Source organism: Myxine glutinosa, chromosome 14 (assembly GCF_964187855.1).
Source record: "Myxine glutinosa chromosome 14, kmMyxGlut1.1, whole genome shotgun sequence".
Classification (NCBI taxonomy): domain Eukaryota; kingdom Metazoa; phylum Chordata; class Myxini; order Myxiniformes; family Myxinidae; genus Myxine; species Myxine glutinosa.
Window position 1 is genome coordinate 768,356 of NC_136274.1, and position 18,761 is coordinate 787,116.

General features: G+C 44.2%; 1 protein-coding gene across 7 annotated transcripts in view; it reads right to left on the minus strand.

The window, feature by feature from the left end:
* EIF2B1 (eukaryotic translation initiation factor 2B subunit alpha) overlaps nt 1-17,966 on the minus strand; it is a 129,470-nt gene extending 111,504 nt beyond the window's left edge. For 2 of the 7 annotated variants that reach the window (XM_078768295.1, XM_068135108.2), the window contains exons 1-2: nt 17,833-17,932; nt 12,986-13,090 (exon numbers count right to left, since the gene is read on the minus strand). In XM_078768295.1, the coding sequence (XP_078624421.1) occupies nt 12,986-13,078 (93 nt within the window). In that variant the 5' untranslated portion in view covers nt 13,079-13,090; nt 17,833-17,932. Of the gene's footprint in view, nt 1-12,985; nt 13,091-17,803 lie in introns of all 7 variants that reach the window. The other 5 variants (XM_078768291.1, XM_078768292.1, XM_078768290.1 and 2 more) reach the window with 5 other exon arrangements.
* Between the last annotated feature and the right edge of the window lie 795 nt (nt 17,967-18,761).

Consider the following 18,761-nt stretch of genomic DNA (forward strand, 5'->3'; position numbering starts at 1 on the left):
AAGAGGCGACAAACAGGGTTGGTGGTAGGAAAAGCATCCGGCCGTAAAAGATTGCTTTAAAAAGGGGACCACGGTGCCCAAAAAAGGCCAACCCCTGCTCTGCGGGGAAAAATGGCCTCTAAAGGCAGTTCTTCTTTTCTTTCTTCAATGTGTGTATGTTTTACCATTGTAGGGAGAATAAAATTTTTTATGTTCAGATCCCATTGGAGATGGAGGCTGCACAGGGCTCGGTGACGATCCTGAAAAGAGCCCTTGGAACAAAACTCTGAGAATCAACAAAACTTCACATCTTAGCTCATGAATCGAGATCCTTCAACAAAGCGGGGGTGGATACTTTGAGTCTTCCGGGACTCCGTTCCACCTTCAAAAACCCAAATTATGGAGATAACAACCAACAACACACACACACACACACACACACACACACACACACACACACACACACACACACACACACACACACACACACACACACAACACACACACACACACACACACAAACACACACGCGGCAGTGGATGAGTGACTCGTAAAAGGGAACACCTTCCCTCATCCCAAAATCGGAGGAAACCCAAATTCCCCACAAATACTGGCCGATAACATGCCGACCAACCACATACAAACATATAACCTGCTGACAGGAATCATCACAGAAATTATTTACCATCATCTAACATAGCAATGAAGTTTAGAGACAGAACAAAAGGGATGTAAGAGAGGTTGTTATGGTAACAAGCGTTACGCCTAGGTCCCCAGTCGGGGAAGTGATGCGAGTTGACAAAGTGGAAGATGCAGAAAACATGCTATGATATGATATTTTGCTCACAAGGTTAAGACATACATGGCGGCGGCCATCTTGGATTTTGACATGGCGAGCCAATTTTCAATAGCGTTCTTCCTTATGCCTAGATACACCCACACACCAGATTAGAAGTTGGTACTTCGCTTATTTTTCAAGATATTTCGCTCACAAGATTCAGACATATATATGGTGGTGGCCATCTTGGATTTTGACGTGGTGACCCAATTTTCAATAGGATTCTTCCTTTTGCCTAGATACACCTACACACCAGATTAGAAGTTGGTACTTCGCTTATTTTTCAAGATATTTCGCTCACAAGGTTCAGACATATATATGGTGGTGGCCATCTTGGATTTTGACATGGCGACACAATTTTCAATGGCGTTCTTCCTTATGCGAAGATGCACCCACACACCAGATTAGAAGTTAGTAGTTCGTTTATTTTTCCAAGATATTTCGCTCACAAGGTTCAGACATATATATGGTGGCGGCCATCTTGGATTTTGACGTGGCGACCCAATTTTCAATAGGGTTCTTCCTTATGCCTAGATACACCCACACACCAGATTAGAAGGTTCAGACATATATATGGTGGCGGCCATCTTGGATTTTGACGTGGCGACCCAATTTTCAATAGCTTTCTTCCTTGTGCCTAGATACACCCATACGCCAGGTTAGAAGTTGGTACTTCGCTTATTTTTCAAGATATTCAGCTCACAAGGTTCAGACATACATGGTGGTGGCCATCTTGGATTTTGACGTGGCGACCCAATTTTCAATAGGGTTCTCCTTATGCCGAGATACACCCACACACCAGATTAGAAGTTGGTACTTCGCTTATTTTTCAACATATTCCGCTCACAAGGTTCAGACATACATGGCATCAGACATACATGGTGGCGGCCATCTTGGATTTTGACGTGAGTTGCACCCACACACCAAATTCGAATGCGGTCCTTCGCTTATGCACGTACGCACGCACGTACGTACGTACGTACGTACGCACGCATGGACGGACACACGGACGGACACACGGACGGAGGGGAAAACCATAGTCCCCCTTTCGCTCTGCGGTGCGACGGGAGACAACAATTGATCACCTACAACTTAACAAGGCCATACTTGAAAATTACAAAATGTGAAGAACTATTGATGATTATGATTGATGCTGTGAAGAGGAACAGGTTGAGATGGTTTCGTCATGTGTTGAGGAAGGATGAAAGTGACTGGTTGAGAAGAGTGATGGAAATGAATGTAGAAGGAAGTAGAGGACAGCGAAGACCGAGAAAGACTTGGCTGAAGGTGGTGGAAGAAGAAATGCGGGCAAGGGGGTAAACAAGGGGAGATGCAGAAAATAGGGCAAAATGGAGAAGATTGTCATGAGGACCGCAAGGCTAACCCCCGCTCTAGCAGGGAAAATGGCCTTAAAATGCATGTTGTTGTTGTTGTTGAATAACTAAATTGTCCACCGCTCGGAATGACAATGAGAAAGCTTTTGACAATGTCCCACATTCATGGATGATAAAATGCATGCAAATATACAAAATACAAAATCAATCCGTAAAAAATCAAAATGATTGAGAACGTAATGGAGATCAGGAATACCACATTGATATTACAGCAATCAGAAGGGAATATCGACGAATACCAGATGTGAAGATACGCCGTGCAATCTTCCAGGGAGACGGACTTTCCTCCCCTTCTGTTTTGCCTGGCACAGGACCCACTAAGTTACCTCATCAATGAACAAGGACACAGATACACCCTAATAACCAATAGACGAACATACAATGCATAGGAAAGGTGACACATCTACTATACACGGATGATTTAAAGCTCTTCTCGCCAAATGATGAAAAATTGACAGAGCAACTAAAACTAGTAAAACGGTTTACCGAGGACATTCAAATGGAATTTGAACGTGACAAGTGCACCAGATGCACATTTGTACAAGGTAAACCAACAAAAACAGACAACATGAAAATTCACCCCGAACCAACAAAACAGCAGTTAGAAAAGGAAGCATCATAGAAATACCTAAGCGTAAAAGTGGGCCACCAAATATGTCACAAACAAATGCACAAAACAATCACCAAAGAATACCTAAGTAGAACGAAGCTGATCCTGAAAACATACCTCTCCCCACGAAACAAGATCAAAGCCATAAACCAGCTTGCAGTACCAGTGTTCCAATATAGCTACGGAATAATAAACTGGGCCCAATGAAAAATCAACAAGTTACATATCAAAACAAGAAAATAGCCCCAACAGTTGCAAAAAAGACAAAAGAAATACATAAAAAGAAATATCAAGAAATATACACCAACAACTGGGAGAATGACAAAAGAGCAGGAAAATACAAAAAAGAATTGGACAGAATGGGGATAGACAAAGAAGGCTCATTGGAATGGCGAAGAAGAGGTCAGCTCAACTGGGATGGAGAACGAATCATAATAAATACTGAAGATCAAGGACACTACACCAATGGATTTTGAAAGATGGCAGGACTGAGCCAGACGGACAAGTGTAGATTCTGCAAGAAAGAAACAAGAAAGTACAAGTCACCTGCTCTCGGGATGCAAAAAACTATCATAACAACTTTACACACAAAGGCACAACAAAGTAGGCAAAGTGATTAAATTGAATATCTGCAAAAATTTAAACATCCCAGTTCCAAAAATCTCATGGAAACACGAACCAAGGACAATCATTGAAAATGAGGACGTCATGCTCACGTACGACCTGATGATTCCATCGAGCGTAAACATAGAAAACAAAGCATTGCGTCCGGACATTGTACTCAGGAACAAAAACGAAAAGACAGCATTGATGATTGAGATATCAGTACCAGCGATCTTGGCCCAAACAACGCAGAAATCAAGAAAATGACCAAATACAAGGACCTCAAAAATGAGGTGAAAAGATCCTGGTAGCTGGAGAGCATCAAAATTATACCAGTGATAATTGGAGCAACAGGAATGATGAAGAGGAACCTCACTGAGATTTTGAAAACCATCCCTGGAAATATTACCACAAATGAACGACAACTGGTAGTCAAGTTCACTATGTCAATAAATTACATTTCGTTCAAAATCATGGTAGATTAGCAAACCTATACATTTTTGGAAAAGTTATAGCATAAGGAAACTAAAAATCAATGTTTACATTTGGAGAGATACCTGTATGGCGGCCATTTTGGATTTTCAAAATGGCCACTGTAAAATACATATTTTGTTCTATTTCTGCCTCTAATTACCCTAAAAACTTTTACAAATATACTAAACCTATATTTTCAGGGACAAGGAATCCAATGAAAGTATCAAATTAGTGCTGTGGGGAATGGTAAGACACGAATCAAAGGTTTTGAATTGCAAAATACTGTCTTTATATTCGCGATAAGTTGCATAATCAAATACATGTTATCATTTTGTACAGGCAGTTAATAACATCAAAATGTGTCACAATAATTCATATCACCAAACATACACAGGCAGTCAGCAAAATCATATATACACATGCAGTCAGTATAACTTCACATCTACACAGGCAGTCAATGACAAAATATACACAGGCAGTCAATGGCATCAAACATACACGATTACAGAATATGCCATTTAGAGTTCGTCATCACCGTCCTGTGTGTCGTATCCGACAATATAGTCCGCATCGTTTTCACAGTCCGTTCCACACAAGCAAAGGTCGGTCAAATTGATTGGCAAATCGAATTGGTCGGATGGTCGATCAAATCGAATTTGATGAATCGAATTGAATCGATCGAATGGTCGATCGAAGCGATTGGTCGAATCGTCGATAGGTCGAATGGAATTGGTCGATTGGTCGAATCGAATTGGTCGGAATTGGCAAATGTAAACATTGATTTTCAGATTTTCCATGTAATAACGTTTCCAAAAATGTATAGGTTTGCTAATCTACCATGATTTTGAACGAAAAAACATAGTGAACCTGACTATGGAGGGCATTCTGGGGTTCAGTGACGATCCTGAAAAGATCCCTTGGAACAAAACTCTGAAAAAGTTGAACAGTTTGGTCCATGAACTGCGATCCCTTACCAAAGAGAAGGTGGATACTTTGGGTCCTGGGAGGACTCCGTTCCACCTCCTGAAACCCACCAATGGAGATAACCAACCAACCAACCAACCAACCACACACACACACACACACACACACACACACACACACACACACACACACACACACACACACACACACACACACACACACACACACACACACACACACACACACACACACACACACACACACACACACACAATTGTACAGTATCGGTTGTTCCTAAACTTAAATAATTTAAAGGATTGCTGTAAATTATGTTAATTTCACAACATCCCATATTCAACTTTATTTAAATTGTAAACGTCAAACATAGTTCCTCTACCTAAAGCTAGAACAACAACAACAACATGCATTTTAAAGGCCATTTTCCCTGCTACAGCGGGGGTTAGCCTTGCGGTCCCCATGACAATCTTCTCCATTTTGCCCTATTTTCTGCATCTCTCCTTGTTAACCCCCTTGCCCGCATTTCTTCTTCCACCATCTTTAGCCAAGTCTTTCTCGGTCTTCCCCGTCCTCTGCTTCCTTCTACATTCATTTCCATCACTCTTCTCAACCAGTCACTTTCATCCTTCCTCAACACATGACCAAACCATCTCAACCTGTTCCTCTTCACAGCATCAATCACAGGCTCTATTCCCATCATCTTTCGCAATTCATCATTTGTCTTCCTCTCTCAACGATACTCCACACATCCACCGAACCATTCGCATTTCCACCCTTTCCAACCTTCGTTGCTGCTCTACGTTCATTACCCATGTCTCGCTCCCATAAATCATAACACTTCTCACACATGCAGCATACACCTTTCCCTTCAGCTTCAACGACACTCCCCTCCTCATCAGCACGCCACTCAGTTCCCGAAACTTCTTCCATGCACATCTCACTCGAGCAACCGTTGCCGAGTCTGATCCACCTTCTCCATTCAGCATGCCTCCGAGGTAGCAAAATGTTTTCACACCTTCCAGCTTCACGCCGTCTCCAAGATCCAACTCAACATTTCCTCCATCTGCAGCTCCCTCTGTGCACACCTTACATTTGAATGTAGCTGCCACACTGGTTAATGACCCTCTCAGACCACTACATTTTTGATGAACCCACTCAGCGCACATTGTACATTGAATTGAGTTCACTCCGACACCCTTCCTACACACAGCACAGGGCCACTTCCCAGTTCTTTCCACCTCACCACATGCTTTACCACTTGCCATCACCTTCGTCTTTCCGATATTCACCTTCAGACCTTTTGTCTCCATACATTCCTTCCACGTGTTCATCTTTTCCTTCAGTCCATCCATACTTTCCGCAATCAACACCAGATCATTTGCATACAACAACTCCCACGGTAAACCCTCCTTTACGTTCTGAGCCAGCACCTCCCTCACAGCTACAAATAGTAGTGGACTTTGTACCGAACCCTGATGCACTCCCACCTTCACCTCAAACTCACCACTGTTCCCGTCCTTCGTCCTTACAGCTGTGCGCGCTCTTTTGTACATTGCCATCACTACTCTGATCAACCATTCCTCCACTCCTAACTTCCTCAATGCCCATGTCAATACTTTGAGTGGTACCCTATCGAATGCTTTCTCCAGATCAACAAACCCAAGAAACAACTTCTTCCTCTTCTCCATGTACTTCTCCTGCAACTGCCTCACAATGAAAAGCGCGTCTGTCTTTCCTCTTCCTGGCATGAATCCAAACTGCATTTCGTCGATCTTCACCTTCTTCCTTATCCTCCTCTCCAACACCCTTTCCAATACCTTCATTCCATGCTCCAATAACTTTATCGCTCGGTACGAGCCACACTCCAAAGGTTCACCTTTCCCCTTGTATAGAGGGACGAGGGTACTCGGTTCCCGATCCACTGGAATGCGGCCTTCTTTCACCACCAGATTACAGATCTCTGTCATTCTCTTCACACCCCAACTTCCTGTTGCCTTCAACATATCTCCCACAACTCCCGTCGGCCCTCCCGCTTTTCTACCCTTCATTGCTTTTATCGCTTAGTCCCTGGTGTTGGGCTAGCGGCTAGGGTGCCGGCTTAGGATCCTAGGATCCTGGGTTCAAATCCCGGTCAATCGCTGAATTAACGCCAGGGGGGTTGACTCAGCCTGTCATCCTTCCGAGGTCGGCTAATTGAGTACCAGTTCACTGGTAATACCCTGCTTGTCGTTAAAGGCGGCAAAAAGGGTTGGCGTCAGGAAGGGCATCCGGCCGTAAAACATTGCTTCAAAAAGGTGACCGAAAAACAACAACAACCACAGTTCCCAAAAAAGGCCAACCCCCGCTTGCGGGGAAAAATGGCCTCTAAAGGTGGTTTTTATTTATTTATTGCTTTTATCGCTTCCTCAACTTCCTTCTCAGTTATCTTCTCTGCCAGTCCTAAAACAGGGTTACTCTCTATGTTGCCATCCCATTCATTCTCTGTATTCAACAGCATTTCCATATATCTTTTCCATCTTCCTTTAATTCCATCTGGGTCGACAACGATTTGTCCCACTTCATCCTTCAAGCAACTCACCCCCATCACATCACACCTCTCTTTCGCTATCTGCTTTGCAATCCTGAATACTGCTTTCTGACCCTCTTCCGAATCCAAGCGTTCTCCGAACATTTTCCTACATGCTCCTACCTCACCAACGGCTCCCAACAGACTAGCTTTCATCGACATCCAACCACTTTCAAGCTCAACCACATCATCCTCGACCCTACTCAGCCTCTCTTTTAATGCCTCCCTTACTGTCACCTCTTTCAACCTCCACACCTTCATTCTCGGTTGGTACTTCACCCGCCAAGCTCTCCTCGCACCTTTCACCCTTACGTCGCAGACAACCAAGTGGTGCTGTGAAACAGCCTCCTCCCACGGGTACACCTTTGTGTCCCGGAGGTGCCCCCTATGTCGCCTAGGCACCATCAGGTAGTCAACGGTTGTCGTCAACCCACCTGACGTGTATGTAACAAGCTTATTATCCTCTTTCTGGAACTGAGTATTACAAATCAACAAATCAGCTCCATCAGCAAACTCCAAAATCCTTTCACCTTCTCCATTTCTCACACCATATCCATAATCCCCATGAACTCCATCAAAACCATCCATACTCCTTCCCACATGTCCATTTAGGTCTCCTCCTACCACAACAACTTCCTCATCTTTCACGTTTTCCATCAGCTTCTCTATCGCACACCAGAACTTGTCCTTTTCTTCATCGCTTCGACCAACCTGCGGAGCATATCCCGAGATGACGTTCACCAAGAGCTTTCCAATCATCATTTTCACCATCAGCAACCTATCACTCACTCTCGTCACACTCACCACACTGTCTACAAACTCCTCAGAAAACAGGACACCAACACCATTCACGCCCTCCAGGCACCCTTGTCACACAAACCTGTATTTCTGTCCCTGCCTCCCCTTCACCATTCTCACACCACTTCCCTTCCATCCTCACACGTCTCTCTTGCACATAAAGCTAGAACGTTAACCTGTAAGCAATTGACTCGTTTCCCGACTGCATGGATCATCAGCTGGGCACCGTTCTTCCTCGAGGTTTCGATCCTTTCAGCCCAGGACCTCTCCAAACGGCAGATCCACAACCTCGATCATGGATCGACACAGCCTCGACACAGCCTCGACACAGCCTCGACACAGCCTCGACACAGCCTCGACACAGCCTCGACAAAGCCTCGACACAGCCTCGACACAGCCTCGACACAGCCTCGACACAGCCTCGACACAGCCTCGACACAGCCTCGACACAGCCTCGACACAGCCTCGACACAGCCTCGACACAGCCTCGACACAGCCTCGACACAGCCTCGACACAGCCTCGACACAGCCTCGACACACACACCGACACACACACCGACACACACACCGACACACACACACCGACACACACACACCGACACACACACCGACACACACACCGACACACACACCGACACACACACCGACACACACACCGACACACACACCGACACACACACCGACACACACACGGTACTGTTACGTGCTCCTCCCCGACCCCCTGGTCCCGATGTACCTCCGAGTCCCGAGAGGAGCCACGGCAGAAAAATGTGTTATTCTGTGTCAGAAATTAATAGTGAAACCACACCAATGATTATCAACAAACAAATATTGTATTAAAAATCACACAAGAATAACGGTACAACAAATAGCAATCAAAAGTACACTCAATACATCTTATGATGGTACCATCAACTAGCATAGGATAACTCACGGTGTTCCAGGTGAGTGGAAAAACCTTCCCCAATGTCTCTATATTCCCGTCCTCAAGACGAAGTTGACTCGCTCCAGCGATCGCTAGAACCGTGTCCAATCGAGACCAGAATCCCGTGCGGATGACAAGGGCAGTCGCACCGCCGAAGCAGCTCTCGGGCGTAGGCGGTCGAAGCGACGCAAAAAGTCACGTGGTCCAAAACCAAAGGCAAACTCGTGGCGGAATGGGAAATCCCAAAGTTCCTCCAGGTATGAACGTTCCCTGGTTCAGTCGGCGAACCGCCACTTAATCTTCAAACTCAGCGTTGCGCACACACATCCCCGACAGACGACAGGATGGTGAAAAAACTGACGCGTAGCCAAGACCTTTTATTGAACAAAGCGCGAGTGTCAAAATGGCCGACGGCTCTTACTTGAGTCGACACGACCGGGGATGAATCTTCAGAATCGCAACGCCCAAACCTGACCACGCAGGTTTTTTTCAATCCCCCAGCGACAACACCTATCGCAGGAATTCCTTTCAAGGAAACTCAAAGTTCACTCGCGACTTTCGTTCGACAACGCTCGCTACGGAGCTGGAAGCGACTCGCTTCTTGTCCAACTTCCCCTCCTCTTCTTCTTCCGGTTCCCGATCCGGTTTCCTGTTTCATTTAAAGTTAACCCTTTTACATTTTGATAATACTCATGGCCATTTCACTTAAACAATGATAATAATAATACATAGGACCAGAAGTGTTTCAAGTGGATGAAAACCACAACAGCGGAAGTGATGAATCCGTAACAGTGTACACGCACGCCCACGCGCGCACGCACACACACACACACACACACACACACACACACACACACACACACACACACACACACACACACACACACACACACACACACACACACACACTACAACGGCACTCAGTAGAGAGCATACCTCTGCCAGGCTGGCCAGAGCATACCCACTGATAGGCCAGATCTGGATTCGGACGTGAACCAAAATCTAATCGGCTTGTTCTTGTCACCTGACTAACCCGTCCACCAGGTTTAGTCATAACTCGTCCATAACTTTTTTTTAAATCATGTTATATATCGCTTTTTCACCCGATATCTTAATGGTGAAGAATCACTTAAAAATTAAATAATTCTCGTATCCAAAACCATATTCAGATCTTCACCAAAATCTAATGATTCGTTCTCGTCACACACACAACCTCTCCAGCAGGTTTCGTCCAAATCCGTCCACAACTTTTTGAGATATCTTGTTCACAAACAAACAAACAGACAAGGGTGAAAACATAACCTCCATCTACCTTCGGTGGTGGAGGTAACTAGAACGCCACTCTGTAGAGCGCATACAGTGGCCTGCAAAAGTATTCACCCCATCTCTTAAATCAAACTTAATAAATATGGTCTTCACAAACCACTAACAAAAAGATAAAGTTAAAAAATGCAGGTAAGATGTGAATACATTTGATTAACAGAAAAATCCGATGATTCTCAGTTGCCTAAGTATTCAAACACTTTGTCTAATTAACACTAAATCACTTCAGAAGAAAATTATTTGTTTGAAATGTTACAAAATGAGTGTGATTTGTTTCACCTGTATGTAATCAGTGGTTTAACTTTTTAAAAAATTATAACCTCCCCCTTATCTAAGGAGTTTTAAGGTACAACTAACTTGGTCAACCAACAAGGCAAACTTGGTCGAGGCTCATATAAGAGCTAATACATAGAACATATAATAAAGGGAGCGGGAGACAAGAGGGGGAGAGAGAGGGAAACACAACAGTAGAGAACAGGGACATCGGGAGATCTGTGGAAGGGAGAGGGATGGGGTGGGGTATATTATCCCTTTGAGTATGGAGAAATCCATAATGAAGAAGAGTCATATCATATCAAACCATACCACCCAGACTCTCCCCAGATCAGGTTGCCCATCCAAACTAATGGATGGCGCAAACTACAGGATAACTCTTGATGAAAACCTGCTTGAGTCAGCCATGAATGTGAATCTGGGTAGGAGAATCACTTTTCAGCAGGACGAGGATCTGAAGCACGAAGCTAAAGCCACACCGGATTGGCTGAATAAGAAGAAAATAAATGCTCTTGAGTGGCCCAGTCAAAGTCCTGACCTGAACCCATTTGGACGTTTATGGCGAGACGAAGATTGTAGTCTTCAGCGATAGTCGTCATCAAACTTGGCAGAACGAGAGCATTTTACACATGACGAATGGGCAAAGATTTCACCATCTCACTGTGAAAAGCTGGTAGAAACAAACCTAAAAAGACTCGTGGTAGTCAAGAGTTTCTAGATAGTTGAGCAGTCAAGTCAGATAGGTTCAAAAGTGGCCGGTTATATGTGGAAGATGTAAGATGCTTATCTGAGCAAGCAGGCCCTGAAATGGTCAACCTTTCAATCCCAGGAACTACTCGACCGATTCCCAATATCAAGACATCGTTTTGTTGGAATGGTGAGCATGCCCAATCTGCACTTCACTTAGTGGCGTTCTGTTGGACCTCAAAGTCTCTAAGGGTCTTCACGGGGTCCACGAGGGTCCACAGAACCCCCTGCCTGCTGTGGAGTATAATAAGGGTGGCAGAAACTTTAAGAGTGGGGATTGAGGGTTGCCTTCCATGGATACATGATGGATGGTGTCAGTTGGGTTTCATTTCATATGCAAATGTGTATTCATTTCCTGTAAGCAAGTGTATCTTTCGGAATGACACTTGAATAACGTGTACTTTTCACCGATATTGCTAAATACAGAGAGTGGGAGCGGGAGAGGGAGAGGGAGACAGGCCTGGGGATTTCAGATCTCATCGGTAACCGTTTTTCGGTTCCGTGATTTAAGTTTATGGGAACCGATGGGAAACAAAATTCCGGTTCCGTGCCCAAACCCATTGGTAAACGATTTTTTTTGCTTTAGAATTTGTAAAGCAAAACATTTGTAATACAAAATTTAAAATGTAGTCTCCAATAATAAATCCTGTCATGTACATGTATGCAATGTAATTAACGCATGTTCATTATTGAGGTTGATGTTTATTATCGGAGAAGAGCAAATTCTGTCAATTTGATTGTGTATACCCTTATGAAATAAAGTTTTATTATTATTTTAAGTTATACGATGATTCTCCATTTTTTTAGAACTGACTTTCACAATATTTTCTGTGTCATGAGTTGTAACGCAACACGACAACGGACACCGTTAATGCTTCAACTATTATGTAAACCAACAACGAATCGACCCCCTCCTCTGTCCGGTCTGCACAATTTGAGAACCCCTCCGCATGTAGCACAGCACTGTACTTACTGCTGCTGTACTTACCAGTTGATTCTACCTTATTATTAGGTTTATGATACAGCTTTTCAGAATTTCCCCACCGCAGAATTAGAGAAAACAAATCAAAACAAAATACTTATTTCAAGTCAAACTGAACAGTTTAATAACAGTACAACTTCCATAAGTTTCGGTGTAACAACTTGAAGGTCATAGCACAATAAATGGATCGCATTGCAAATTGTGCGATGTTCCGCAAGCCCCATGTCCGTATAATACATCGGAACGTGAAAAAGTTCGTATTTAAAATCGTGTCCTATAAACTTTAAGTAATACCAAACGTATAATATCAAAGTAGGACTTCAAATATAAATTTTAATGTCGATTTTCTTGACCGAATTGCATGTTCGTCTTGCCGAAATCATTGAAAACTGTTGGCCCCTCTACTTTCAGGTAACATATACATGTACTTTGAGATTTGCCGGCCTAATTTTGTTGGAAATAAAACTCAACTTCTAAAATAGTTATCTGAAAATCACACGTGAAGGTAAATACTACATCTGTTTGCCTTACACCGTCTTTCTGCGATGGGAAACGTACTTTCGGTTCCATGTTTTTGCTATCACGTGACGTGACCGACACACTACCGGTAACGATCGTTTCCATGAAATCCGCAGGCTGGGGGAGGGGGAGAGGGGGAGTGTGGGAGAAGGGAGAGGGGGAGAGGGGAAGAGGGAGTGAGAGAGAGAGAGAGATAAACTTCCGTAATGATATATTTGAAATAGTATACTAATGTTCAGATATTGCAAAAAAGGAGTTGACTATTTTCTCGAATTACAGGTGGGCCTGTAGACCTGAGTCAACTGGGAATAAATAAATTATTACATTTCAAGGTACCGAGAGTTTGACCATGTGCCAGCGATAAGTGATTCAGTAGCAAGAACACAAAAACCAAGAAACAACTCTCAGTCCCAGATGTACAAACCCTGAATAATATTTTATGATTAATGAATAAGAAGAACATGAAGAAGAGGGAGACTGCTTTGCAATACATGTCCCCGAGCAGTCTAAGTGCAAAAAGGGCGTAACTCCTGAAAAAATGACAAAACTGCCCAAAACTCAAACTTGTTCTGTAACTTATAATAAAGTCGTGTACCAAGGCTCAGTTGAATATGTTAAAGGGTAAGAAGAACATATTCTGGAAAAACAAAGGTGGGACGGACAAACAGACATACGGACAGACAGATGGAGAGCAAACCTTTAATCCCCTCTGGAGAAACGCACAGAGGACTAATAAGTGAATTATTTTAACCCAGTGAAAATGGATCCTGAGAAATTGATGGACCTGAATCAAACATTGAATTCTGAGTGGGACACAAAATATATTTTTTGATTTACAGAGATCAAAGTTCCCTCATTCAGTGGTCAAAAGTGACCTCCAGAGTGTGAAGAGCGTGATGGTCAAAGCTCTCGATCGATTGCGATCCCAGATTTCGACATTTCAACGTGACATTTCAACACATTTCAATGCGACTACCGAGTGTTAAAATTAGCTTTCTGTAAAAAATAATTCTTGTAGTTCTGAGACTAAAATCATTTACTCTTTTTTTTTTCTTTTTTTTTGGATGCAAAGTCGAGGCTTGTGTAGGAGATAACAAATGAAACAAATATACACATAAACAGAAACACACATGAAACATAATAAAGGGAATGGGGGGCAAGAGGGGAGAGAGAGGGAAGCACAACAGTAGAGTAAACAGGGACCTCGGGAGATCTGTGGAAGGGAGAGGGCTGGGGCGGGGTACACGGGATAAACAAGATTGAGACGACATGGGCTTTCAGGGGGAAAAAAAGGAACTTGAAAAAAAGTGGATCTGGGGTGTTTTAATGGGGGCAAAAAAGATCAAGGTTTTGGATGGGGGAAGATAAGAGATGGTGGTGAACAGCTGTTTTAAAGACACAGACAGAGCTTGGGGAGTTAGGTTGGAGAAGAGTCGGAAGAAGACAGAAAGACCACCAACCTGCCTGCGGTGAGTGAGTGAAAGGCCCGCGGAGCTAGCTTCATCGCAGGAGATTCCAATGATTCTGAACGCTTTGGTTTCTACAGCGTGAAGCCGAGCTAGGTATGAGGCAGGAGCACCAGCCCAGGGGGGAGAACAGTTATTCCATTGAGCTGCGGATGAAAGCCTTGTACGTGGTGAGGATCTCAGGTGTGCCAAGGAAGGACTTCACATGACGGAGGATGCCCAGTCGGCGACTGGCTTTGGAGGCCAGCTTGGAAATGTGATTTTCCCAGGAAACATCATGGCAGATAGTGAGACCCAAAAGCTTGAGTGACAGAACTTATTTGAGAGGATTCAGAAAGTAGGTGGGAGGGTTGTCCAGACGGTCTTTTCGGAGAGACAGTGAGAGTGTGAGATTTGTCAGGATTGAAAGACATGTTCCACTTGTTTGACCAGTCTGATTTTGTCCAGGTCTGCATAGAGCGAGGAGGCTGCAGACTGCCGATCTGAGGGTTGAGATATGGAGCAGCAGATGGTGGAGTCATCAGCAGAGACATAGAGGAATTTCCAGAGAGTCGGCGAGATCAATGATGAAGATCAGAAAAAGCAGTGCCCAAAACACTGCCTTGAGGTACTTTGCCAAGTCAAGCACCCTTTTGCCTGACTAAGTGTGATAAAAACTAAAATTCCTGACAACTAGGCCCACATTTTGAGCACACAAGGGCAATGGCTGGTCCTGAATTTTCTATTCACTTCAATTTTTATGCCTCCGCCCCTGAAGGTGGCCAGAGGCATTGTTTTGGGGTTGTCCGTCCGTCCGTATGTACGTACGTCTATCCGCCTTTAAGGGCTAACCCTCGTTTTTCTCAGTAACCACATGTCCAATTGAGATGAAACTTTCAGCATAAGAGCGACATCCATGTCTAATGGTTTTATGATAATTGTGACATCATAGGTCACGTGGTATGGTAGCCATCATGGATTAAACACAAAAAAGAGGAAAAATTTTTATCTTTGAATAGTTTCATAAATTTGGAAAAATTTGAATAGTTTAATTGAATGTATTTTTTTTAAATCAAACTCCTTATTATATCCTAATAATGTGAAATTGCATGCACATGATCCATCACCCATTTGTACTGAAATATTAAATTTATGACATCATAGGTCACATGGTTTGGCAGCCATATTGGAGTTAACCTAAAACCTTTTAAAAAACGTCATCTCTCAAACCACCAAAGTGATCGACTCAAAACGGTGTGTGTCATTGACTAGGCATGGCGATTAAGAGATGATCACGAAAACATCATCGGTCACATGGTGTGGCAGCCATATTGGATTGAAGGGAAATATTAAAGAATTACATCTCATAAACAGCTTACCCTATCGATGTGAAACGTTACAAATGTAATCCAACACCATTGCTGCATATAGTTTGAAAATGATGACTTTGTAGGTCACGTGGTTTGGCAGACATCTTGGATAGAAAAACGAACCTTACCCAATCAGCTTGAAACGACACAAACGTGATCCCCTAACCATACATATGCAGAGTTAACATTTTAAAGGTCATACTTCATGTGGTATGGCAGCCATATTAGCTTGAAAGCTGATATTTAAAAAAAAAAAAAAAAAAAACCTCCGAAACCGCTTCACCAATCGATGTGAAACCTGTCCTGTGGTAAAAATGTGATACTTGAAAACAGCTTAAGCGATTTAATCCAAACTTGTTTATTTTTAGGACAGTGAACGAGGGCATCTACCCGTCATCACGGGTACGGACTACACAGAGGCATATTGGCGACGCAGTCGCATTGCTCTAGTTAACCATAGATCTCACAGCCATTGATTTGCTTCCAAGTTGCCCATCCACTTTAATTTCTTCGGACTTAACTGTTCTGATGTGATTTTCTTTTTTGGCACACACATCCCCTTTTGCGTGGTGGTCCATGGGAACATTACACACGTCCCCTTTTGTGTGGTGGTTCATGGGAACATTACACACGTCCCCGAGTGAGTTGTGGTCCATGGGAACATTACACACGTTCACTTTTGCGTGGTGGTCCATGGGAACATTACACACGTCCCTTTTGTGTGGTGGTTCATGGGAACATTACACACGTCCCCGAGTGAGTTGTGGTCCATGGGAACATTACACACGTTCACTTTTGCGTGGTGGTCTATGGGAACATTACACACGTCCCCTTTTGTGTGGTGGTCCATGGGAACATTACACACGTCCCTTTTTGCGTGGTGGTCCATGGGAACATTACACACATCCCCTTTTGCGTAGTGGTCCATGGGAACATTACACACGTCCCCTTTTGTGTGGTGGTCCATGGGAACATTACACACGTCCCCTAGTGAGTTGTGGTCTGTGGGAACATTACACACGTCCCCTTTGGCGTGGTCGTCCATGGGAACATTACACACGTCCCCTTTTGCGTGGTGGTCCATGGGAACATTACACACGTCCCCTTTTGCGTGGTGGTCCATGGGAACATTACACACGTCCCCTTTTGCGTGGTGGTCCATGGGAACATTACACACGTCCCCTTTTGCGTAGTGGTCCATGGGAACATTACACACGTCCCCTTTTGTGTGGTGGTCCATGGGAACATTACACACATCCCCTTTTGCGTCGTGGTCCAGGGGAACATTACACACGTCCCCTTTTGTGTAGTGGTCCATGGGAACATTACACATGTCCCCTTTTGTGTGGTGGTCCATGGGAACATTACACATGTTCCCTTGTGAGTTGTGGTCTGTGGGAACATTACACACATCCCCTTTTGCGTAGTGGTCCAGGGGAACATTACACACGTCCCCTTTTGTGTGGTGGTCCATGGGAACATTACACACGTCCCCTTGTGAGTTGTGGTCCAGGGGAACATTACACACGTCCCCTTGTGAGTTGTGGTCCAGGGGAACATTACACACGTCCCCTTGCGAGTTGTGGTCTGTGGGAATGTCTTGTGGAGCTCCGTACTCGTTTGTGCGACTTTTTTTCACGAATACTACGTGGTGTTCCATGCATCTCACATGAAATTCTCATGACATCACGTGGTACACCCTCATTTGACCACGTGGCCACATCCTGCTTGTTTGTACAAGCTTAATGATGGCATTCCCAAATACGCTCCTTCCCGAATAAACGGTTTTCCTGCCATTCCATGAGCATCGGATATTGTAAAGAAAACCAATTGAGGATTATAAAGCACCGCATTTTGCAAAGATAGAGCAGAAACACGAAAGCCAAAGCACACGGGACAGTACAGTAGACTCGAGGTTTTAGTAACCAGGGTAAACCAGTTATATTTAAATACGAAAAATGTTACAAGTGTATCTGCCCAAAGTACTGCGACGACAAGGCCCACGACTACTGTACCAATCACATCCGTCACGTGTCCAAAGTACCTGTCACGTGTTCAAAGTTCAGCCCAAATGCCCAGGATCGCCCAAAATTACATCAGGTTTCAGCCAAACTCCAGGCCGAACTCAAAATCCCAGCAGCCAGCGCCCAGCAGCCCAGCACCCCCCAATTATTGCTCGAAAAAAGAAAAAGAAAAAGAAGATTCATTCTCTTTATAAAGATATTCAAAAGTCATTAACAATCATTAAAAATGCCGTACTTTCATTCAACAACAGAGATAAACAAGCAAACAAACAGAAATAAAAATCAACAGTACTTATACACCTCCCAATGATCTATGAAAAAGGACATCACGAACACAGACCATTATGTCAGAAGGGAAAGGGAAACCAATACAGGAGGATAATTTCTGATATTAATTGCGAAGAGACGGACCGAATGTCCATTTGAAAGTTTGATCGTTGCGTGGCCTTTTTATCGGTCTCAGGGTCAAACAAATGGTCCATGTTGTGCTTACAGCGCATGCGCATAGCTCGCACGTCGGTTGCCAGGGCGCTGTATGACAGGGCTCCAAGCTTCCCCGTCGGACTCAGCAGCAGAGGTGAGCTGCTTACTCTTTCCCAAGGACACTGTGGGGATCTTCAAAACCCTCCAACGAATGTTGGCACACGGGACCCCCAGGCACCCCCAGGCACCCCCAGGCACCCCAGGCACCCCCAGGTTAACGTCGATCCGACGGACGGCACACACATTGATGAATGACCCTGCCTGTGAAACACCAGAATGACAAATTGAAATTATAGATGCGTCGCGATTCGAACCCAGCTCGAACCCAGGCGAGACAGCTAAGAGAAAGAGGTGTCGTGTGCGGACCTCTGGACCATCCTACTAGGCCAACACGCTCCCTGAGGCCTCTCGCTACGTTTACCTGTGGTTACATATTTGGTTTTCAGAAAAGAGGATAAAAAAGAGT